Genomic DNA, 24575 nt, shown 5'->3' with positions numbered 1-24575 from the left:
TTTGGACTGTCCCAGGCCAGAGTTCAATTCTGAGCTCTGCTACTTAACCCAGGTTTTTCCTCATCTGTAAAATGGGACCATAATTTCACCTAGCAAAAAATGGCACATATCCATCCATTGCAAGGGGCTTGGGGTGCTGATGTTTGAGGTAAAAGAAAGGCTGTATATCAAAGTGTTGTGAACTGTGCAAAGCCCCGAGGAAACGCGAGTTCTTTCTCAAGAGTTCTTTCTCAAGAACCTTCTTGAAACTCTGAGCAAGAGGAGAATGGGGTCCTAACCCTCACAATCAGAATCATTATATACTGAACTGTAAAAAAAAGATGCAGCCTCCTTTTCACTGGCAAACAGAGCTCTGGTTAGCAGAAAACCGGAAAACTGGGTGATTCTCATTGCTAGTCTTAGTCTTTGAAAGGGGAGGTTATTAGGAGAAGTCTCAATTCAGAAACTTTAAGAAGAAGCGGGCGGGCCTGGTGAGGGTGGAGGGGCGACTGCATTTCCTGTTTTCCTTTCCGATGGTGTTGGAAAACATTGCAGGAAAACCATGGATACCCAAGAAAAAATTCTAAAATTCATTCTCTCTGCCACTGGGGGCCGGGCCCAAAAGGTGACCAGTCGAAGTGGTGAATTTCTCTTTCAAGAGTCAGGGTTTGCAGGAGCCCAGCTGAACGCTGTAGGGTGAAGACGGTATTCAGAGGGTGACATCAGCCCGCAGTGGGCCAGGAGCAACAGAGGGAGTCTGGTTTTCATTTACAGTGTGGGGCAGGCCTGCGGTGGGGAGGGGGAGAGAGGGGTGGGGGAGGGAGGAGGAGGGGAGGAGCTGGAGGAAGCCCTGACTGTACCCCTGGACCCGGGCCAGTTGCAGCTCGATCTTCCACCAAAGGCGCTCAGTCCTCTGTGCTCCAGCCTCCTGCAGGGACCGCGGGGAGTGCTCCTCCCGCGGAAAGGAAGGGAGCCTCCGGGAGTGGGCAGAACATGCGCCAGGCCCAACAGAGCTGAGCACAGAAGCCCAGGGACATCACCTCTTCAGGTTTCTCAGGGTAAGTGCCACCTCCCCTCTGTGGTCCCGAGTCCGTGGGAAGAAGGGATCTCTTAGGAGCTGGTGACCATATCCAGATGGTCTCAGGGTCGCTCCTTAGAGTCGAGATTTCTTTATAAGTTGCAGGTTTCTGGAGGATTCAGCTGATTTTCCTTTCTCGGTTTGTGACCACTGGCTGTCTCTAACTCAGTGGAGGCGTGGGCTGCCAATGGGGGTACCTGGGCTGGGCTGTGGGGCCCTGGGGTCTCTGTCTCAGTCTGTGCCCGCCAGCAGCCGTGTGTCTGGGCTCACGAGGCATTTATTGGCTGTGATCTTCTCCTGAAACTGGGCGGGAGTCTGTTTGTTAGCAGGGAGAACTCGGGAGCTACCTGCGGGGCTGCTCCTTGGGGAGGCCTCTCTGAGCCCTCCCAGGTGCCGCAGGCGGGTTTCCTGCCGGGTCCTCACAGGGGCTGGGCTGTTGGAGCACATCTGTGTCCTTTTGGGGGACTCTGGAGACTTTGGAGTCCAGGATCAGGGCCAAGTCAAGAGTCAGCGTTATCACCGGGGCTTCATCTTTTCAGGAGCCTCTGGTGAAGCCTTTGTCCTCTGCGGTTGCTCAAAGGAGCTGCAGGGTCAGGCGGGGAGAAGGCATTGGGTGTTTGGGCCGCATGCCCAGTGGATAAGGCAGGGCCCCCGGGGCCACGGCCTGTGCTGCTCAGATGGAGGGCGGGTGCCGAGCCGGAGGCCCAGGCCTGTCCCCTGGCCGGAGGGTGGGGCTCGGTCCTCTCACCCAGGATGGAAAGTGTTCCCTGACAGTTGCCAGCCTGTTTGGGGACCTGTTTCAAGGGCTCACTGTGTTAGGAAATCAGTGTGGTGTGGAGTGAGTGGGGGTGGGGCTCTGGGAAGGGCCTCATGGAGTATTGGGGAATGAAAAAAAAAAAAAAAATCAGCAGTTCCCAGTCACCCAAGGAGCAGACTTAGAGGCTGCTTTGAACCCCAAGAAAAAACTGCTCTGAGTGCAGGGGTGTTGCCTCATGCCAGGCAGCGCCTCGAGAGCTGTGGGATCTTAGGGCTGCGAGGGTGCTCAGAGCTCATGTGGATAGTTATTCTCGGCCTGAGATCCCCCAACCTCCCAAGGACCTACCCATTCTTAACACTTTGAAACCTTGAACAGAGACGGCTTTAAAATCAGGCATTTTATGTTTCTAACCAGCATTAGACTGAGAACCAGTGGCTGTGGGGTGTCATTGAAACCTCTGCGTTCTCTGCTGGGCCACAGATAATGGGAGAGGTTCTTGATGGGAGCCTCTGGGGCGTGGTCCCTTGGTTTCAAAGATGAAGAGTGGGGCGCCCCGAGATGCTGAATTCCTTGCTGTGGCCACAGAGCCAGTAGGTGGCTGAGAAGGCATAAAATTTTGACCATTTCAGAAAAGCAGATGGCCTACCATGGGGGACCCCGAGCTAATTTACGTCTACATTGGAAATGTGTTATCTGCTTCGTTCGCCCAGGAGATAATGTCCTCCTCTCCTATTCTGTTAAAAGTAAAGGGAAAGAAGTGTAAGCTTCCCACAGCCCTTCCAATGAATGGAGAACAAAGTGCTGGGCGAGTGAGCTGGCCGTAGGGATGGACCACCTGAGTGGCTTCCCTCATTCAGGCCAGGTCTGGGGGGGTGGGTGGGGGGGGCCCAGAAAGATGGGACCTACGTTTTGCTTTGTTCTTGTGAAGGCTTGTTACTGAGGGTGAAGGCATAGGGGTGGGGAGCTGAGGGGCTTTTGTAGGAATTCAAGATCTAAGAATGGTCACGTGGTCTTGATATGCTCTTTGCTAAGAGGAGGGTTTTTCATGATGGGTTTACTTGTCTCATTGCCTGCTCACGGCAGTGAGAAAACCATTGGGAGGACATGGGGTAGAGGGAGGACTTGGGAAAAGATGCCATAGCAGGGTGGAGGAGTGTGGCTGTCCTGCCCCTTTCCAGTCGGGGACCTGGAGGGTGTGCCCACCCCACCTTCTTGGGAGGTGGCTGGAGAAGCCTCTGGAATATTAGTCCTTGGCTCCGGCTCTTCTGGCACTTGGAAGGGTGTGTGCTCACCCCACCATGCCTGCAGCTCTCAGGTGATCAGATATATGGTGAATGTGCAAACTTGGGTCTTAAGGACATTTCTGATAGAAGAAACGTATCATTCTGGGTAGGAATTGTCTGTTTTCTGCACCTCCCTTAATTTCCAAAGTGTTCAGGATTCACTGTGCCTCTTTCTCCCATCATAGTGTCGTCTGTGATCTCGTAGCTTAGAACCTAACCCATCACTGATGATAAAGTAGCAAGAAACCCCTCTAGCCAATCCACGATCAATTTGTGGCTCAAATGAGGCTCCCCATTGACCTTAGTTTTGGGTTAGGAGGCCACAGGCGCCACCGCCTGAAGCCAGCTTTAGATCAGATCTCCTTCCCCTGTGAAAGTTGGGATAGTTTTTGCCATCGGGGCTTTATGTCTTCTCGCTCAGTGTTCAGACAATGGGATAAAGCATGGCCCTTAACAGCAGTGTGCGCCACCCCCCACTTTTATGTGAAATTCCGCATTTAGGATTTAAAATTCACTGGCAAGTCACAATGTCTGTAGCGTAAGACTGTCTTGTAGACATGTTAATGACTTCAGCCAAAAGTTTTATTTGAAAACTGTTTTCTGTCACTCTTCTCTTTGGAAGAACCTGAGGATTTGTTATTTCTCGGAGGAGAGTCAGGCATTGACTAGGATGTCCCCAGCCATCCAAATGGGATGTTGTGTCTGTCCCAGGCAGCTTTCCCATCGTGACCTGTGGGAGCAGACTTCTCATGGTGTCTTCGCTGTAGAAAGTGGGCAATAAAACACACCCCTGCTGACAGAGATAGTGGGCAATATGAGGCACGACCTGACACTTAAAACATTTTTATTAGTAGCTCTAGCTAAGCAAATTGAAAACCCTAAGTGCTTCAAGTTTTAAAGTAAGGAAGCTTAAAAAATTCCTGCTAATTCAGACAGCTTTGAATGAGATGTTTCTAGATATGGTTTCTCTCTTTCTGCTGTAAAAATTCCAGAGATAATCTTTGCCTTCACAGAAAAGATGCTGATTGTCCCCTAAACACACTCAGCGAGCACACACGCCATCCTGATTTACAAAGAGGGCTTCCCCTCAGAAATTACTTATGTTAATTCTCGAAAACATGACTTTTAATACCTTCTGGTCTCACAGGTCTATTTTGGGAAGGAGATGAAATTTTGAGTTAGAACTGTTCTTGAAAGTGCAGTTTGGCTTTCTTTCCTCTAGAGGGCGGTATAACCCTCCGAGCTCCAGAAAAACCTCCCAGTGGTGCTGGAGTCCTCAGGGTGGGGTTTCTGGATCTGTAGGGAGAGTTGGTAGATATCTCAACAGGGCTGGGGGGTAACTTAAGGAACCACAGAGAGATGGTTTCAATACATAATTAAAAGATGTGACTGCAGTATCTGAAGTCGAAGTAAATTTAGATTTTCTTTTTTCCTAACTCAGGTATGAGTGTATTGAGGTGAAAGTATGCCTTGAAATGAGGTATTCTTCACTCTAAGATGATTCCATTATAAGAGCATTCACCAAAGAAGAACTTTTAAGGAAACGTTTTCCCGTACCTAGTAAGAATAATTTGAATTAACAGTAAGGTGTTTCAGAGCCAAAGCAAGTTTGCATATTTATGGCACACTGTATCTGGGTAGGATTTTTGAAATTTAGAACTGGATGGGATGTTAAGATGAACGGACCCACTAACTCAAATTTCTCATTACCTGCACATTGCTAGTCTCTTCTGATAGGCAACTTGTTTGAACATATTTTAAACAATGCACACAAACTATAATTATGAATGTCCCATTTAAAATGTTTGTTAATAAAAAATAGATTACATACTCTCAGACTTAGGGTTGGTTGTTAGCCTGAGAAATCCACTGTTCGGGTTCTGAGTTACAGAATTTGGCTGAGAGCCCCAAATACAGGGTTAGAGAAGAAATCTAACCCTGTATTTGGCTTCTGTGTGCTCGTATTCATTTATGTTTAATAAACCCTGTTACCCTCCATAGGGGAGCTTTGGGGTCCAGGGAGGGGACAAAAATGACTAAGACATAGGCCCTTCTCTCTGGTTGGTAAGTTTGACCTCCATTTGGTTATTTAAAACATCAGAAAATGAGCCCTGCCTAGTGTGACTTAGTGGGTTGAGCTTCATCCCATGCACTGAAAGGTTGCTGGTTAGATTCCCAGTCAGGGCACATGCCTGGGTTTCAGGCTCAATCCTTAGTAGGGGCGTGTAGGAGGCAGCACATCGATGTTTCTCTCTTCCATCATTGTCTCTCTTTCTTCCTCTCCCTTCCTCTCTCTCTCTCTCTCTCAAATCAATAAAACACATTTAAAAAATCAGAAAATTGCTACCTTGGTCAGTGCTTTCTCCACACCCTTGACACTTCAGATGAAGAAATGGTGAATTAGTGGCCTGAGGTCACAGATCCGGTAGCAAAGCCAAGTCACCATTTCCTGGGTGCTCCCACCCGTCAGTGGGTACCACGCACAGACAGCTGGGCCCAGGACTATCGAGGGAGCACGGTGCCCAGGGGTATCGTTTTGAGCATCCTGCGAAGAAAGGCACTTCTTTCTGTAGAGTAGCATGTTTTAAGTTTACTTAGCAAAGAGGTAATTGTTGTTAAAAAATCTGGAAGGGAAAAAGGAGAGAAGAATAATAAGACAAATACGAAAAGTTCTGCCAAACCCTCTCCCAAAGGCAAATTGTTAGTCTTTTGAAGGGGTCTGGCTGCATCCAGCATAATGCAATCCTGCTGTTCTCCCGAAAGCTAAGACTCCGGAAATGCAGAGAAACATTTTGAGTGAGGAGAGGCCAGGGAAAAGTGCAGCGGGAAAGGCTCTGTATGTCCCCCTCCTCGTGTGTGCTATATATCCAGTTTTCAAGGATCCAGAGCATGAAAACGGGCTACTGGAAGGAAGGACTGGTTTAATTTCAAAATTAAAAACTGCACGGCAGCTGGAGATGACTCAGGTCTCTGGGGGAGCCATTCCAGGAAACTGGTTTGTCTCTTCTGGAATGTCCATCAGTCGATTCGGCAGCCCAGTGCCGGCACTGGGGCGGGAGCCAGCTCAGCTGAGCCCTTGATGGTCGTGAGGTGGAGGGGGGATGGTTGCTTTGTTTCTGGTGGGGGTGGCAGGAAGCCCGTCACTGGGCAGAGCCTAGCGGGACAGATGGAAGGACGTGATCATCGGGCAGTTCACCTTGTTTCACACTCCACCAAAAGCGAGGCTGGGAGATGGTCACTGACCTTTCCTGGGAGAGAAAGCAACGAAGGAGTGTTTTCCCAGCCTGTACACTCAGTCCAGAGTTGATGATATCTTATCAGATGTTTTGACTTAATTTTTTAGAGTCTCTGCTTCAAATAAGCTTTTCTTTTAGACTTGATTATGAATCAGACCAGAAAACAAACCAAAATGTTTAATTTTCCTTAAAATATGAGAACATTTTAGCCACCTTGAGTAATTCTACAATGGGACACTGTGGTTCGTAGAGGCCTGCAGCCCCGAAGTCCGTGGCCAGGAAAGGAAGTGAGGGGGACGTGCACCGAGCCCTAACCTGGGGCCACCAGCGGCCTGTGTCATGGGGCTGGGATGCAACGGGTGTTTGTGCCATTTTTGCACCATTTCCTAAGGCATCCTCCACCTTACCATTACTCTGAGCCAGTTTCCGCCCAATGTTTGTCATTAGCAGTGTAAGTTGGGGAAGCCTTGTCTGGGGCCTTCTGTTTCAGAGGGTAAATGTTTTGACATCTGCATCGGGCATCAAGGTTTTCCAACGACAGCAGAAACGGAGCTTTCTGCTTGCCGGTCATTGCCTCAGACCCTGGGATTATGTCTTCATATAAATTTCCAACTGTGTGGGCAGTTCCCCTGGAGGTTCTCTAAGTTGCCTTTAATGGGGAAGGAAGCGAACCCCCGTGTGCTCAGCACCCCCTCACGTGGCCTCCTTCAGGAGGAGGCTGCTTTCGAGGGGACCTCCCCACCTGCATTTCTTGTACTGCTCTCTTCCAGTACTTGAGCTGACGATCAGAACTCTTTCACTTGATTTTACCAGGAAGAGATGGAGACTTGAGTCAGCCACTCAGTGTCTAACGAGGACACCAACAAGTGGCAGCGAGGCTGGGTCAACACACAGGGGATTGGACGCCTTAAGACATTGTTGTCCCAGGAAACAGTCAGAGCCTGGGTCAAGTAGATCCCTGTTTACAGATATGAACTTGTCACTGATGTTTCTTATCTAGTGAGTTTTCAAAGGATGCAAGTGCAGGTTCTGATGTATTTCTTTGAAGGGGTTTTCTCGGGGCTGTTCCCAATCAGTTGCTTTTGAGGATCCTCCAAAGCTCTTTCAAATGACAGTAGTATGTCATGTCCACTCTCCTCCTAACAGATGGACCCAATAAGCCCCTCTTAGCTTCCTCTCTGGTGCTAAGAATGGGAGCTCCCTTTGCAGGATTCAGGCAGACAGGGAGGCAGAGTGAGCAAAAGAGCGAGAAGGAGGGGCTGCCAGCTCGGGGCCCTCGGGTTTACAGAAACGAGACTGTTCATTTCGCAGCAGATGGCCCCTCTCTCGCCGGGGGTCTCTGACTGTTTCTGCAGCTCCCATTTCAGTCAGGACAGCTAGGAGTTAACCGAAGTCCTAGCACTTGATAGGAGGTCCAGCCTAGTTTCAAAGGCGGTGCTTTGGAGGAGACCGAATAAATGACTTCACAATGGGAGCTCTGGATGTGTTTAAGGCTTGGTTTCAAAATTGTTTCCTTGTGTGCATGTGTATGTGTCTTTTTAAAAAAAGATTTCCAGACGTGGAAAATGGAGAAGCTTTTGAGTAAACTTCATGAAAACTAAACCCACGGAATTGAAAAATAGCCTGGGAAAGTCTCTGGACTATGACTGACCACAAAGTCAAGTCCACGGCCGTGCAAAACCACCTCTATGATATGAGGCATCTTTTAAAGTTGCGAGTGGATAGCTACTAAAAGCAAAAAGATGCTTTTTGAGAAGGAAGCAGATTTAAAAAAAAAAAAAAGAGGAATTACTAATGCAAACCAGAAAGAATAAAACTGCATTGAAGTTCTATTATTAAATTTGTTGCTTTAGGACAGAGCCTATGACACAAAGCGGCACATCGCCCCACCCAACCCAAGGGTCTCGAGCAGCCAGCTTGTTCCATATTTGAAAGGACAGCAGTGAACAAACGGGTTCTGTTGACACAGACTCCATGGTCTGTCACCACCAAAGAAGTCTCTTTTCTCCCAAGAGACGTGGGGAGTTCCCTCGATCTGGGCCAAGTTGGGCACAGCCTCTGAGGGCTTCCTGGGTTCTCGGGAGGCTTTGGACACACAGGCTTCTGTTCTGCTTCTGGGGAGGATGCTGGTCCTGTTTGCTCTACCTGGCTGTGGGGGAGTCACTTTGTCTCACCTGGTTTTAGTTCCCCAGCTATGAAAGGGGAGAGGTGTAAGCAGCCACTGGGTTGTTGGCATGAAGTCCCACAGCGAGACCAGTAAATATTCCTGGGACTCACTGGTCTCTATTTCCCGGTGTGGTGGGGAGGAGAAGGGTTGGAGGAGGATAACGGGGCAGTGACTGCCTCATTCCCCCTTATTAATGGAAAAGCCAGGTGATCATTTGGGGGCGATGATGTGGACATCTTTTAATCATCTAAATGAAAAAATAAATTCTCCAAGATTTGTTGCGAGGAACTTCAGTTTTAAAAAATTGGGACTCCATGACATGGTGAACAATAGAGTAGATTTAACTGCAAACAGAAGCATTAACAAATATTCATCATCTGGGCTAGGAAGCCTGAGCCACATGGCTGCTCCTAAGTGGGATGGCAGGAAAAGTGTGTGGCAGGAAGGCGTTTTTCCCACCTGGGAATTCAGCTCCACCAAATCATGTGAGTTTATTAGTCACCAGCGGAGCCTGGATAACTCATTAGCTCACAAACTTCTCTCCTGCCCTTCATTTTCAGAGTTGGAAGAGCTTCTCCCCTCTCTCCTCTATCTCCCCTCCCCCCCCTTCCCCTCTCCTCCCCTCCCCTTGTCCTCTTTCCTCCTCTCTTCTCCACCTCCCCTCCCCTCTCTTCAATCGCTGTATAGATTTTGGAAAAGACAGATCCTGTGCACTGTATATTTATTCCATTACTTTGTGTCCCAATAGGAAGCAATTAATTTAGGAGATTGCTGTCTTAAAGATTAACATCTCGGAAATAAAAATCTTTACATATAATTTTCAATCAATTTAAAATTCTCATTTCCTTAGAAGATAGTTGAAGTACGTAATGTCTCAGAAAGACGTTCCAGCTTTCATCCCAGGACGACTTTGATTTTACTGAGCTCTAGTGCAGACTACAGAATTATTTTGGAATCCTATTTAGAGTCCTGCATCTTGTGTCTGGATCAGATATTTAAAGCAATTGAGCTGGACCCCCTGGAAGATGTGCACAGAAACTTTCATTGGCACAGTGGTGCTTGAACTTGAGTGGGAGAGTCACATGGGAACCTAGACTCTATCCCCAGGAAACCCCTGTCACACATACAGTTTTGCATACATTTGTGGGAAGCTATCAGATCCTTTGAAATCTGTGGGTTCCATGTTAAAATGTTGTTGACCAATTATAATATTACAGGTTGTTTTGGAAAGGACAGACTATATTTCCAAAAGGATCCAGTAAAATTTAAATCATGTGGACAGACAATTTCCCCATAAAATCATTTTTCAGTAGGATGCATATTGCGAATAAAAATCCCAATGTTTAATTTCAACACAAAGAATCAAGAAAAGCACACGTACAATGTCCTTTTACCTTGGTCTGAAGCGTATGTCCTCAATTACTAGGACATACACACACAAATTGCAGACTTTGCATTTGCTTTTCTTTTTTTGAGGGATTTCTAGAGAGTGAACGGTACAATGTTGGGTCACCCTCCATGGAGAGAGGGGACTAACCAGCCAGGCAGTGGGATTCACTCTGTTGATTGTTTCCTTCTCTGCACAGAAGTTTTAAGTTTGATCTAAGTCCCATTTGTTATTCTTGCTTTGGTTGCCTGTACCTTTGGTGTCAAAGCTAAGAAATCTTGCCAAATTTAATGTTTTGAAGATTTTCTTCTAGGAGTTTTATATTTTCAGGTCTTGGATTTAGATTTTTGATCCATTTTGAGTTAGTTTTTGTAGATGGTGTGAGGTAAGGGTCTCACTACATTCTTTTGCAAGAGGCTATACAGTTTTCCAATCACCATTTCTTGAAGAGACTATCCTCCGCCCATGTGTAGCCTTGGCACCCTTATAAACGACCATCTGACTGTATATGTGAGAATTTATTTCTGGGATCTCTATTTGATTCCACTGAGACCATTGTCTGTCTTTATTCCAGTACCATATTGTGTTGATTACTGTAGCTTTTTAATATATTTTGAAACCAGGAAATGTGAGGCCTCCAGCTTTATTTTTCTTTTTTTCAAAATTGCTATGGTTCTCTCTCTCTCTCTTTTTTTGAAATTGTGTATGAATTTTAGCATTTTTTTTCTTCCTACAAAAAAATGCTATTGGGATCCTGATAGGGATTGCATTGAATCTGTATGTTGGTTTGAATAGTATGGTCATTTAACCAATATTGTCTTCTAATACATGCATACAACATATCTTTCCACTTATTTGTGTTTTCTCTTTTTAAAGCAATGTTTAGTAGTTTTCAGATGTTTATTCAGTGTACAAGTCTATTACCTTCTTGGTTAAGTTTATTCCCAAGTGTGTTCTTTCTTTTAGTGCTATTGCAAATGAGATTTTTTTCCTATCTTAATTTCCTTTTCAGATTCTGATTTTTATACACTGATAGTGTATAAAAATGCAACCAACTTTTGTGTGCTGCAACTTTGCTAAATTTGTTTATTAGCTCTAATAGCTATTATTTTTTTTCGTGTATAACCTTTAGTTTTCTACATATGAGATCATGTCATCTTCAAATAGAGACAATTCAACTTCATCCTTTCTATTTTGCATGCCATTTGTATTTCTTGCCTAATTGCTCTGGTTAGGAATTCAAATACTATGTTAATAGATGTGGTGAGAGAGAGCATACTTGCTTTATTCCTGATCTTAGAGGGAAAGCTTTCATCTTTTTTCACTATTGAGTATGAAATTAGCAGTAGGCTTTTCATATAGGGCCTTTATTATGTTAAGGTAATTTCCTTCTATTCCTAGTTTAAGTGTTTTGTTTTGTTTTGTTTTTGTTTTTTAAATCATGAAAGAGTGTTAAATTTATAATGTGATATTTCTGTATTTTTTTTGTCCTTCATTCTGATAATGATGTGTATTACATTGATTAATTTTCATGTATTGAACCATCTTTGCTTTCCAGGAATTCTTGATCATGCATCACCCTTTTATGTGTTGTTGAATTCAGTTTGCTAGTGCTCTGTTGAGAACTTTTGCATCTCTACTCATCAGGGATGTTGGTATATAGCTTTATTGTCTTGTAGTATCTTTGTTTGATGTTGGTGTTGGGGTAATGTTGGCCTCATAGGATGAGTTTGACAGTGTTTCCTGCTCTTCAATTTTTTTGGAAGTGTTTAAGAAGGATCATTATTAATTCTTCTTTAAATGTTTGGGAAATTCTCCAGTGAGGCCATTTGGTCCTGGACTTTTCTTCATTGGGAGATTTTTGATTACTGAAATAATCTCTTAACTCATTTTAAGTCTATTCAGATTTTCTGTTTCTTTGTGATTCAGTCTTGGTAGGTTGTGTGTTTCTAGACATTTACCCACTTCGTCTAGGTCATGCAATTTATGATGTTTTTCTGTCATCACTTCTTCCAGGCTCGTGGAGTCTCATCAGTGTCCTCCCTTTGTCAACAGTGATGACATTTCAGAAGCTGTTCTACATGTCTCATTTGCTCTTGTTTCCCTTTAGCTCTCCCAGGAAGAGTCAAACCATTCCCAAGGCAGGCGGATATAAAAGCAATTTAGAAGGATTTGGACTGTTAGGATTAGAAGATGAAAAAAGAATCACTTTAAAAAATCTGACATATACTTGAAAACTGAGAGAGATGTGTTTGGTTTTTTATTCACATTGAAGCTGAATGCCTTTTCATGTTTTCACTCACAAGACCTTCTTTTTAATTTTCAAACCCTAACAATGAAAGATCAATTGTGGTAACCCAATCTCTCTAGATTAAATGTATTTAAGTTTCTTCAACTAAATGGGCTTTTCCCACCTAACTGTAGTCTACTCTATACATTTTTCAATACCCCAGAATACTTTCTAATGCTCAGAAAGAATAGCCAATGATATGATCTAGCCCCTGAAAGTTCACGGTGATGATGGAATTGGTTCTGGCCCCTCCCAGAGCCTCTTTGAAGAAATCTTGGTCATCTGCACATCCCATCCTTCCACTCAGTCCCAGGGAAGTGGTGAGCTTCTTCATCAAGGGACATGGATCCCCACTTGCAGTTAGTGGACTCCAAGGGAACAGACACCTATAAACTGCTGACCTGGGTCCAGTAGAGACCTGGGCAGGGAGAGATGGCCGTAGCTAGTGCTCTGGAGCAGCAAAGATTTTGTATAAATATTAATAGAGAATAAGGGGAAGATTCAAAGTGGTCCCAGCTGCTGTGGTTGTGTTTGCATATGCCATGAGCTGGGTGAAATCGGTTCCCTCCATTACTCCATTAAATGAAGCGCTCTCTCTCTCTCTCTCTCTCTCTCTCTTTCTCTCTCTCTCTCTCTCTCTCTGTGTGTGTGTGTGTGTGTGTGTGTGTGGGGTTGCTCTAAATGTGAATCACAAAGTTAAGCTGGGTGTCCACAAAACGCCACTTCTGAGCCTGTGGGCACCTTACCCCTGACTCCTCACTCTGACACGTTGTTGCTGCCTGCCTCTGTTTGAGAGGAAAAAAGGTTTAGTAGCACAGTTTTTAGCTATGGCCAAAGTAATGCAACCACTAGATTTAAAGAGTCTCATTTACATATTCAGTCAAAACTATTTTTCTTAAGAACGACAAGTCCTTAATTCACTGGGTAGTAATCTAAGAGTCAAACGCTGTTCATTCTCCTCCGCCCTATTTTCTCTTTCAGGTTCACACGTGGTGCTTAGACAAACTCAAAATGAGGAAACACCGACATTTGCCCTTGGTGGCCATCTTTTGCCTTTTTCTCTCAGGCTTCTCATTAACTCGTGCACAGCAACAAGCAGGTAAGATCCAGGAACTGTCTCTTAAAGCTGTTATAAAAGGAGCAGGGTTCTCTGATTTCAGCCCTTAGCCCTCAGGAGCTTGCTGCAGAGCTTAGAGATGCCTCTAGGAGCCAGCTAAGCTGATCACTTCACTGCAGAATATTCATCTAGTTTACAGACCTTCTCAGACACTCTCCCCAGTGAGAGACGGCTTGCTTTTACTAGAACTTGGGTTTGATATCTTGAAGTTGGTTTAAAAGTGGTTGATTCTTACACAGAGCATGAGCAGAAAGTTTGTATCACAAATATTTTACCATCGGAACAGCTTTTCCACGTTTCTGGCACCTGTTGGTCGCTGAGTGCTTAAAACCAGAAGACAACCATTGAGAGTAAACATCGTTTTCCTTGGAAACAAAACACAGAGAGTAGTACTCTCTCTCTGCAGTCTGGACTCAGAAACATTTGTCATCAGCCGTCATCTAATCTTTTAAAAACCAGTTTCCCCAAACTATTTTAAAAAATCCATCCTGATGAACACAATTAAGAATTTGCTTGCAGAGATTGAGAAAACGGAGAAATGTTTCATGCATTGTGAGCTCAGAGGATGACTAGGTCTCCTCTCCTTTGCTGAGAGAGCCAGGCCCGCTAGCGGTTAGATGGAGGGCAGTGGGCGCCACCTCAGTGGAAGGGGACCATTGGTTGGGCATCAGATCAGCCCGAGGTAAGTAGAGGCCAGGAGCCAGCTGTGATCAGCCAGCCTGGCCACCGCTGCAGAAGGGCAGTCCCCACACCCTCAGCCTCCAGCTCCCACTGATGAGGGCCCACTGGATTCATCTTTGAGAGAGATATTATCACCAACACCCATGAAGGCTTTTCTGGCCCTAATAAATATGTTAAGGTCCCTTTCTTCATGCTAAACCTTCTGAGAAACATGAGGCTTTGCCTTTCTCTAGAGTAACACAAGTCATCTTCACTTAAGGAAGACTTATTTACTATGTGTATTTTTCTTGGAACTACCCAAAGCATTGGAGGCTAGTTACTGTAAGACAGCAGTAGTTTTCACCGTTCCTTCTCATCAGGGCTCAGCTTCAGATCCCAAAAGTGAAGACTGAATTTATAAAATGATCGTTACTCATTTGTGATAGGCTATCCTTCCAGCTTGGTCAAGTGAGTGTTGGGGCTCAAAGTGCCACAAAAATGGTGCTTGAGATAAAATACACCTTGGGGGATTCCCCCCTCCCCCCATCCTGGACCTGCCCCAGAACAGTGTGCAATCAGTGATTGTGTAGGGAACTCAGGCCAATGACTGTGCACCGTAGCCTTTGAGTCTGAGGTCCAGGTCCCCACTCCTCAGGTAAGTCAGCCTGCCTGTCTGCATTGCCAGTGAGGTGTGGATTGTTTAGTGAGAGCATAGTGCAAACTAACTTAGTTTAGGAAGGCTTTGCGCTGATACGAAGTAACTGCTTGAACAGGAGAAAAATCTAAACCAATGTCTTTTTTTAAAGATGTCAGAAATGGTGCCGCTGCCGATATAATATTTCTAGTGGATTCCTCTTGGAGCATTGGAAAGGAACATTTCCAACTTGTTCGAGAGTTTCTATATGATGTTATAAAATCTTTAGCTGTGGGAGAAAATGATTTCCGTTTTGCTCTGGTCAAGTTCAACGGCAACCCACATACCGAGTTCCTGTTAAATACGTATCGTTCCAAACAAGAGGTCCTCTCTCATATTTCCAACCTGTCTTATATTGAGGGAAGCAATCAGACCGGAACAGGATTAGAATACGTAACACAGAACCACCTCACTGAGGCTGCTGGAAGCCGGGCCAGGGATGGAGTCCCTCAGGTTATCGTAGTGTTAACCGTTGGACACTCGGACCACCACCTTGCTCTGCCCCCAGCGGAACTTAAGTCTGCTGACGTTAACGTGTTTGCAATTGGAGTTGAGGATGCAGATGAAGGAGCCTTAAAAGAAATAGCAAGCGAACCGTTCAATATGCATGTTTTCAACCTAGAGAATTTCACCTCCCTTCATGACATAGTAGGCAACTTAGTGTCCTGTGTGCGTTCATCCGTGGCTCTAGAAAGGGCTGGAGGCACAGAGGCCCTTAAAGACATCACAGGTAATGGCAATGTCACCACGCTGCTGCCCGCCTTGCTGTTCCTTGAGATACGCTTGGCTCCTGCTGGCCTTAAAGCACCACTATGGCTAAACCATGGCGGGTGGATCAGGGAAATGAGCATTCGCAGGTTTAAAAACAAAGGTTTGAATAGTCTCTGTAGTCGCCCTCTGAGACAGAGCACTCACCCACATCAAACAATTACACTTTAACTCAAAAAACCACTTCCCACAAAAGAAAGCATCAGTGTGGCCACTTGTGATGGGAATAGAGGGACTATATCCTTAAAGAACGCTCCGTGTGGGAAATAGTGAGGATGGAGAGAGAAAGGGTATCTGCTCTAGTGTTCGGTAGGATAACAAGAGAGTTCCTCTCTTTTGCTCCGTGGAATTTATTCCAGAGAATTGATGGAGTTAGAATTGTAAGAAGCCTTAGAAATGATCCAGTCCAAGTCTATTTGGAGGAAACTGAGTCCTAGAAGGTAAGTGACACGCAGTTAGAGAGTCCAGCAGGAGGCCCTTAGGCCTTGGCTCTGAGTCTGGTTTCTCACATGTCCATGCTACAACCATGGCTGTGCCCACAGAAGGTCTCCTGACTCAAAAGCCCCTTTAGTGCCACTTGCAAGTACTGATAACGCTGACACGGCACTGGCGGGTTATCGCACAGGGGCATGTGCAGAATGAACTGCCTGGCAAGTTATTTAACCAGTCAAGCCCGTGAGCTCTCTCTGCAGTGCTGAGTGTCTAGAAGACAATAGGGAAGGATTTTGACAAGTAAAATGTCAAGTGTACTGTACATGGCAATTTTGACCAGTACCCATGGCTAGGCTTCTTCATCAGTGATAGGAGGGTGGAGAGAACTGGTCCATGAAGTCAATTGACAATGGAGAACAGAGGATTTTAGGAGCATGAACAGGAAGTTAAGGGGGAATCCAGGACCTTAGGAGAGAGACGAGTTCCAGGGGAGAGACGCATGTCCTCTGAGATGGAGGCCAGGGAGGAGAAAGGGAAGCAGGGAGACTCGGTGTCAGGAGGACAGAGCCAGCTGTCTCGGGCAGGCAGAGTTTGGTTACGAGAAGAGTTTGAGAACTGACCAACCCCAAGGTGTTTCATTAGGTTGTTCATAGAATGGTTCCCCCAATGGTTCCCCATGATTTCAGATTTGATGGCATGAGAGGGCTAATGCCCTACCAGTGGGCCTACTTCTAATAGAGGGGAATGAGTACAGGCTGGATTATTTCTATTTAACACTAAAACGCTCCTCTCCTTTGAATGACATGCTTCGTTTCTGTGCTCGTGTTCATCCTGCCAGATTATAGGAAAAGAGCATGGGACCCTCGGAGCACCCCAAACCAAACAGTCCAGGTTGCAAGAAAATGACCTATTCCATTCGATACACTATCCTCAGAATCAATAATTTACTGATCATTGCATTTCTGAATATAGGTATAATAACTAATTTATGTCAAAAATAATAAAGAAGATCAGTAGAGAAATGGGGCATCTTTATTGATGTTTTGGCCAAATCAGGAAAAAGAGTGGATGAATTTGCCTTTATGTTCAATCATTATATAAATGAACAGATAATTAAAGTCTGAATGCTAAGTGAGCTATCAGCACAGCATGTTTCCACACTGATGATAAACCTTTGTTTTTATGCCGAGAAAGCATCTCTGTCTTCTAGTGTCCAAGCCACTAGCAGCACCAGGGTGGACTATTAATCCATTTATGTTGTCTTTTCTAATTAACTTCACTTTGCAATTTCTCTAGAACCATGTCCCACTGCATGCTCCACAGTAAGATAATAATAATAATTCTTTGCTTATCGTTTGGGGAAAGGTAATCAGATAGGAAGGCATTACAGAGATGTCTAATGAGGTGGGGCAATTTCTTTCCATTACATGTCTACCAGGTAACTTTTCCCCAGAAATATGTGTGTGTGTGTGTGTGTGTGTGTGTGTGTGTAAAATGTTAATGATTGCCACTGTTCTAAATGAACTCTACTCAATCAATCTCTAAAAGTTGTGTTTTTAAGTGGATATAGGTCACAAAAGCTTCAAACTAAAGCGAAAGTTAAATGTGATCTATATTCAGTGAGGATTCCAGCTTTCTTTTCTCTGAAAAATATAAAGATTTCAAGAACTCATGGAACCTATCAACCATTTTGCATTTGCATAGGAAATGCAAAGGTGCTTTTAAATTTACCTTAAAAAAAAAAAAAGGAAGCAACCCGTGAGTAAGGAAGGCATTGTGCCCATGCTCACGTGCTCAGGAAAGCAGTGTTGAAGGAGCCCTTGATTAGGAGCATGGACACTGCAAAACTTTTCTGTAGAAAATGCCGTGGAGGGTGTGAGATGTGAGCCGCAGAGGCAGGAAACCAGAGAGGTTCGCAGTTTTACTTCTAGGTAGGGCTAATTACCCTTCGCGTCCCCATGGATCACTGGTGTGCCTGCCGTACACAAGAACCCGGCTCTTGTGTCTTCCTGAGGCTTCGGCTCTCCTGGATAACACAGCATGCCCGTGTGTGTCCCATCATGTGTGCATAAGAGGACAAGGTTGTTTTTTCAGTGATGACAAATTATCCAACATTTTTCTATGACCTGCAGCTGTTCAGCCTTTGAGAAGAGAAATATCCAAGGGTTTTCCCTCAGGGTTTATTGCTCTTATCTCTACCATTGCAAATTGCAATAAAAGTAAGTAATAGATTAGTAAGAAATACATCATCCTGCGATATTTTCTATTATTGACCCTGGGATCATCATTAATTCTTCTTTTAAATGTCTCCCTATGCTACATATGTGGCAAACCTTCCTTGGTCCCTCAGGGTCATTGGTTTAGGTCTGAGATATGTTGAGGAATTCTGCCATGTGATTGGCAGAACCTCAAGTCATGTGATGACGTGAGACATCTCATTGGCCTGCTCCGCAGTCACACTGCTGGTACCACCCTCCCACAGATTCTTAAGGAATCCCAGGTTTTGGCTAGAGTGCTGAATGTTTTTGCATTCTTAGCAAAGGCCCAGTCTTAATTCTTCTGTATGCAATGACTAAAAATGCAAGATCTTAATTACTCTAGTGAAAAATTATTCTCATTAGATCCTATATCCAGTTAATCTTAAAAGATCTTATAAGATATTTCCAAGTTAATATCTTTCCCTATACCAGAAATTTATCTGCAAAGATGTTGTCAGGGATTGTGTGTATTTGAGGAAAAGGTGAGAGACGTTCTGATTTGAGCAGTCACTGGCTCAGCTTATACAATAAGAGAGTTTGGGTGAGAATATAATTTCACTGTAGCAAAACTTTTCAATTTCCTGAGACAAGATTTGTATTCCATTTCTGCAGTGAAAATAAAAGCAATTTTGTTGGTACAAAAAATAGTTTTAAATATAAAATATTCACTGTCATTAAGAAGATCAGAATGAATGGTCTTATTTATAATATTATAATTATACCCAAAATATAGGTTCCTAAAATTTCGGAATGTAAATGTCATATATGTTCATATGAATCTCTTCCTATTCTGTCATGCACTTAAGTTATCAAACAAACTCTTACCAGAATAATTTTGCTTTTCTTGTAGTTTAAATCAGTCTGATTTCAATATTTTAGCTGAGCCTTTGAAATATTCTACTCAGGTTTGTAGATTTATTGATTGCTCAGTGCTTCTATGAAATCCCAATTCTTAGTATCGGAAGTTTCTTATTGGCCATTTTTATGTCCATTAATATAACCCCAGAGCTAATTCTGATTAAGGGTTTATTAGATGCACATGGTCCCACTAGGCAAGCAATTTAGGATGTCATAAAAACAAAGTTGGATAATTATGTCATGACTGGTTTCATATCACTCTGCTTAACCTTGTTCTGCATTACGTGACTGAATATAGAGGCACTAGCAGAACTACATGAACACAACATATAGCCAAATCCCAGACCTGCATTGGAGTTTCACACAACTAATCATTTTATGAGAAAAATAAATTCAAATCAAAACTTTTTCAGAGTATTTTGAAAATTAAAACTTGAAGTGCCGTTTGAGGTCTACCTTTCAAATGAACAAAGTTGCATGTATGCAGCCATCTTGGTTTTTAAAGAAAAAAAAAAAAGAAGACACAACAGTTGCTCAAGAATCAAGAGTTTAACATACTGGGGTGATGAGTCACCAGCCCTTGAATCTGACATTTCATTTTGTAGCTGTGGATTTGGATAAGAAATTCTTACAATCACTTGAGGATGATAAGAGAAATGCTCCCAAATTAGAATTCAGCTTTGAACCTTTGTTAATGTCCTCCTTTATTTTCTCCTGTGGGTATGGTAGCGCACAATTCCATGATACTGTATTTCCCTCCAAATTTAGCAGAAAATTTTAGAATATGCACTCATGATTTTCACCCACAGAAAAGTGAATGTGATCCCTATACAGACGGCACAAATGAAAATGTAAGATAAAGGTCCCTATTTCACATCATTTCCAAGAAGTTGCCTCTTATTCATTCCGAATGCAGAACGAAAAGAGAATTCCACGTTCCCTAATCAACATGTGTTTTGTTTGTCTGTATTTCGTGTTTCTTATTGGTTTCCAAAGAAACATGTCAGAACACTGAACAATGCATGTGGTCACTTGTTCTAACGCTTTCACATTTTTTGCATTTCTTTCTTTTAAAGCACAAGACTCTGCTGACATTATTTTCCTTATTGATGGATCAAACAACACCGGAAGTGTCAATTTCACAGTCATTCGCGACTTCCTTGTCAATCTCCTTGAGAGACTGTCAGTCGGAGCTCAGCAGATCCGAGTGGGGGTGGTCCAGTATAGCGATGAGCCCAGAACCATGTTCTCCTTGGACACCTACCCCACCAAGGCTCAGGTTCTGGATGCGGTCAAAGCCCTTGGGTTCATTGGTGGGGAGTTGGCCAATATCGGCTTTGCCCTTGATTTCGTGGTGGAGAATCACTTCACCCGGGCAGGGGGCAGCCGTGTGGACGAAGGGGTTCCCCAGGTGCTGGTGCTTATAAGTGCCGGGCCTTCTAGTGACGAGATCCACGACGGGGTGGTGGCGCTGAAGCAGGCTAGCGTGTTCTCTTTCGCCCTCGGAGCCCAGGCCGCCCCCAGGGCAGAGCTTCAGTACATAGCTACCAATGACAACTTGGTGTTTACTGTCCCGGAATTCCGTAGCTTTGGGGACCTCCAGGAGCAATTACTGTCGTACATTGTTGGCGTGGCCCAAAGGCTCATTGTCTTGCAACCGCCAACCATTGTCACACAAGGTACGTATGCTCTTCTCGCCATCTGAGGGGTTTCGGGGTGTTTTGTGTGTTGGTTTTCGTGGAAGGAAGGCGGGCACCTCACAGAATGAATTGCTTGAGGAGGACCTGTAAGTACCACAGCCGAGCCCTCTGGAGGTGAGCTGGCTCTTGGATCTCATGTCTGGGATGGTGGGCGTCTCTAAAAAGCTGAATATGTACGAGTGAGTGGAAAGCCCTTGTCAGACTATGAGGCCAATTCAACAGACCTGCTCCTTTGAGACGTCAGACATCATTGTGTCGTCTCCTCATCATGCAGTCATGCTAGCGGTGGACCACAAGGGCTCATCACAGTCCTGAGAAAATGACTCCAGGGAAAGGGCGTGGGCCTCTGAGAGCCAGCATGTTAGAGGTGTTCTCACAGATCCCTGGGGGGCTGTCTCCCCAAAGTCCTCTGTGTGCTGAGTATTGAGAGGTGCGCTTTCGCCGGTAACGCATAACAGAGCCCTAATAAGGTATAATATTTAGGAGAAACTTTTCCCTGTGCCTGTCAACTTTAGGACTAGTTCTTCTGAATGGAGAGATGATGACACACATACAAATGAGGGTGTTTGGCAGAAAGCCCAATGGGAACCATTTAAAAAATATAGAACTAACCAGGTCCCATAAGTACACATGTAACAACTGTGGGAAGTGGATTTCAGAATTTAAATAAGAATGCGGTGGTGCTTGGTGCAAGGCAGTTAAAGAACCAGCACACAGGTGTACCAAGTGATATGAGCTGTGGATGCCCTCTGTCCATCAGAGATCTTGTTTACAATGGCTCCAGGCATGTAGTTGGGCAGGTAAATTAGAATCAATGCGACATTACATTCTGAAGATCCTCTTGACATTTCCAGACATCCTTCTGATGGGAATACAACCCACTAAGGTTTCTCTGGGCTTGCACACTTTTGGAAACAAACACCCGATTTTCACAGGTTTTGTAAACACTGCAGGAACGCCATGGTGAAATGGCCTCTGGGCCTGAATCCCACGCTCACCAGCTGCATGATGCTGGGCTGGGGGCGTAGGGATCACACTCAGTGAAGATATAGTTCTGTTCCAGGCAAAGTTTCAAACTTTTTTATTTTAGGCAGCGCGTTGCCCTCATTTCAGTTTTCCCAAGCTAACTAGCTGATTAAATGTTAATTCCTCGTTTACACATCATCTTTAATCTTTGTGATTAGTTTGTAAATATTCAACTAGTATTCTTGGCTCTCTGGTATGAGCCGGACGGTATGCCAGGCCCTGGAGTTTCAGGGCTGGTGACCGAGACCAGCGTGGCTGTTGGTGCGTCAGAGTATAACGGGGAGATAGATGACAAAACTATAAACCAGCGACCACACCAAATATTCCCCAAGTGGAGAGTTAGATGAGGACACTACAGGGGAGTCAGGGTGAGCAGATTTGGGGCTTCAGGTGTGGCTGGGGGGTGGAGCCTGAGGGAGCTGGAGGGATGAGGCCAGGAGGGGGGCCGTGAGTGGGAGCAATGGGGCCAAGAGCTTCAGATGGGGTGACCGGGGAAGGCTGGCCCAAGAGGGGTATGAAGAAAGGAGGCAAGCAGGTGAGGAGCAGAGGGGAGAGAGTCCCAGGTGGCTGCCTGCAGCACACAGAAGCCTGGTGCCTCCCAGCGGGGCTGGCAATTACTTGACAAGTGGGAGAACAGCTTTCCTGTGGGCACGCGGAGGGTGAGTGAGAGGAGCATGCGCTGGGGCTGACATGCTTGTGGGCTGAGAGGAGAGGTCTGGGAGTGTGGATGGGGAGAGACAGGCCTGGGACCAGGCTGCCGGCACTGTGTTGTACAACTGGTGAGGAAAGGAATGCTCTGGAAAGAAGCCTAGGGGAGCAGTCAGTGATAGAGGGAGGGTGCTGGAAGCCGGGGGAGGGCAGTGTGAATCCAGGGAGACAGAGATCACCTGGGGCCCGAACTGCAAAGAAGCTGATTAGGATGAAGACATGGAGTCATTGGTGTGGGGGAGGGAGGGGAGGCTGTGGTGGGTGCAATGGGAGCTGAGGGCCTCCCCCCACCTGAATTTGCTGTGTGGCAGTGCTTGGCAAGACAGCTTTGAGCAGAGTGCAAAGCTTGCCAGGAGTGTCTGATTGAGGGAAGGGCCAGGGAGCTGGGACCAGGGCCCTGAAGATAAAGAGAGGGAAGTGAAGTGGGCAAGGGGCCAACTGGGAGTCAGGGTGAGCAGATTTGGGGCTTCAGGTGTGGCTGGAGAGTGGAGCCTGAGGGAGCTGGAGGGATGAGGCCAGGAGGGGGGCGGTGAGTGAGAGATTTCAGAACCATTCCTGAAGACTTGGCCGCCCGTGGCTCTAAACACAGGCACTGGGGACAGGAGGACGTGCTGTATTAGAAGTCAGGGTCCCCGAGTCCCTGAAAAGAGCAGCCCAAGAGTAGCCCCAAATCACTCTAATGTAGGGTAGAGAGGAGACAGCCTGGGAAAGGGGGCAGGGGTCTGGACAATTGAGGAGAATTTGCTTGGAAACAGTGGGAAGACAGTCATCTGTCCTGAGCTATCAGGGCTGTCAAGGCTGCAGGGAAGCCACGTCTTGGGGGACCATGCTGGTGTCGGTCAACAGGGAGCTGAAGCCGACAGATTAGTGGAACCTCAGGCTCACTTCCCAGCAAGGGTACGGCAAACCCAGTCCCAGCAGAACATGGTGCAAGAGCAAAGAGGCTCCGCTTGGGTAGGCATCTCTCGAGGAAGGGGCTGCCACTCCAGCAGATGTCGGGAGTGGGCTGGGACAGGGTGGGCTTTCTAGTCACTCATCACATGCGGTGCACACCTCGAGCTGAGCAAAGGAAACTGCGCACAGGGTGTTAGCATCAGCTCCTCCGTCTGTGATTATAAGGCGGGTGTGTGTGAGCGCATATAGACCCAGGTGTGCTCGCTGTCCTTGTCTGTGTGTGAAAGCGGGCATATGGCTCATACATGTCTTCCACAGAGCAATGGAGGGGGAGAAAGAGAAGGCAGGCATGGGACACTCCTGTGTTTCAGCGGCAGGTACAGTGAGATCCCCAGGCATCTGCAGGTGTCCAGGAGAGCTGAGGACTTGAAATGTATTGTTGATGCCACAACTTGGCACCAAAGCCATGGTCTCCTCGTGCCTGCCCCTAATGCTTGGTGTCTGTGTGCATTTGCATGTTTTCTCTTAAAGAGGAGAGTGTGGGCCGGTAAATGTCAGTGTAGTCACACGGCAAGTAGGTTAGAGTGCTACATATTATTGATCTGACCTCGCGAGTGACAGGGGATCCTTGTGGCCAAATAATGACTGAATAAACGGAGCCCTCCGGCCTTAGCTGTCAGCACTGGTGTTCCTGTAAGTCTGGACGCCCTGCCGGTTTCTGGGTGGGGTGTGGTGGGCTGATTCAAGTCTTCGGTCCCGTGACTCAGGCACTGCCCACGCAGGGCACAGAGGCCTTGTCCAGGTGTCCTTGCTTTGTGGTTTGTCTTTAAGTAATCGCACGCTTACCACGAGACTTAGAGCCTTCACAGCACAGGAGTCTGACTGAAAATGCTCTGTGCCATTTACTGGTTTTGACACTGGTTTCCTTTTTATAAGTTTTATGATGCCAAGTAATTGGTGTGTTACTTCCCCCTCTGCCTGAAAAATCAAGGCATGGAGGCTAGAACGGAAGGAATGGGTGTGTTCGCTCTCAGCGTTTGCACTTGGCAGTAAGTGCTCATGAACTCACGATCGTGCCACAGGGGCCTCTGAGCCCCTCTGATTGCTTCCTCCATTACTCAAGCTATGGCCTCATTCTGGCCTCGCAAACCCAAGCCTTAGATTTATGGCAGGAAAGGACTTCCTGACTTTTTCAGTGACAACATGCTAATCAGGTGACTACTGAAACGAAATCTGTTTTAGGCAATAATTTTGTACAAAAGTGCCGAGTGGGTGGGGGATGT

At 45.7% G+C, this 24575-nt stretch overlaps 1 protein-coding gene across 2 annotated transcripts in view; it reads left to right on the top strand.

Moving 5' to 3' along the window:
• Nucleotides 1-825: 825 nt before the first annotated feature.
• Nucleotides 826-24575, top strand: part of COL6A3 (collagen type VI alpha 3 chain) — a 73061-nt gene continuing 49311 nt past the window's right edge. Inside the window, exons 1-3 of one of the 2 annotated variants that reach the window (XM_079783228.1) lie at nucleotides 829-1037; nucleotides 13159-13276; nucleotides 20041-20643. In XM_079783228.1, the coding sequence (XP_079639354.1) occupies nucleotides 13189-13276; nucleotides 20041-20643 (691 nt within the window). In that variant the 5' untranslated portion in view covers nucleotides 829-1037; nucleotides 13159-13188. Of the gene's footprint in view, nucleotides 1038-13158; nucleotides 13277-20040; nucleotides 20644-24575 lie in introns of both variants that reach the window. The other variant, XM_079783227.1, reaches the window with a different exon arrangement.

Source organism: Cnephaeus nilssonii, assembly GCF_951640355.1.
Source record: "Cnephaeus nilssonii genome assembly, chromosome: 10".
Lineage (NCBI taxonomy): Eukaryota > Metazoa > Chordata > Mammalia > Chiroptera > Vespertilionidae > Cnephaeus > Cnephaeus nilssonii.
This window is presented reverse-complemented; position numbering and strand designations above follow the sequence as displayed.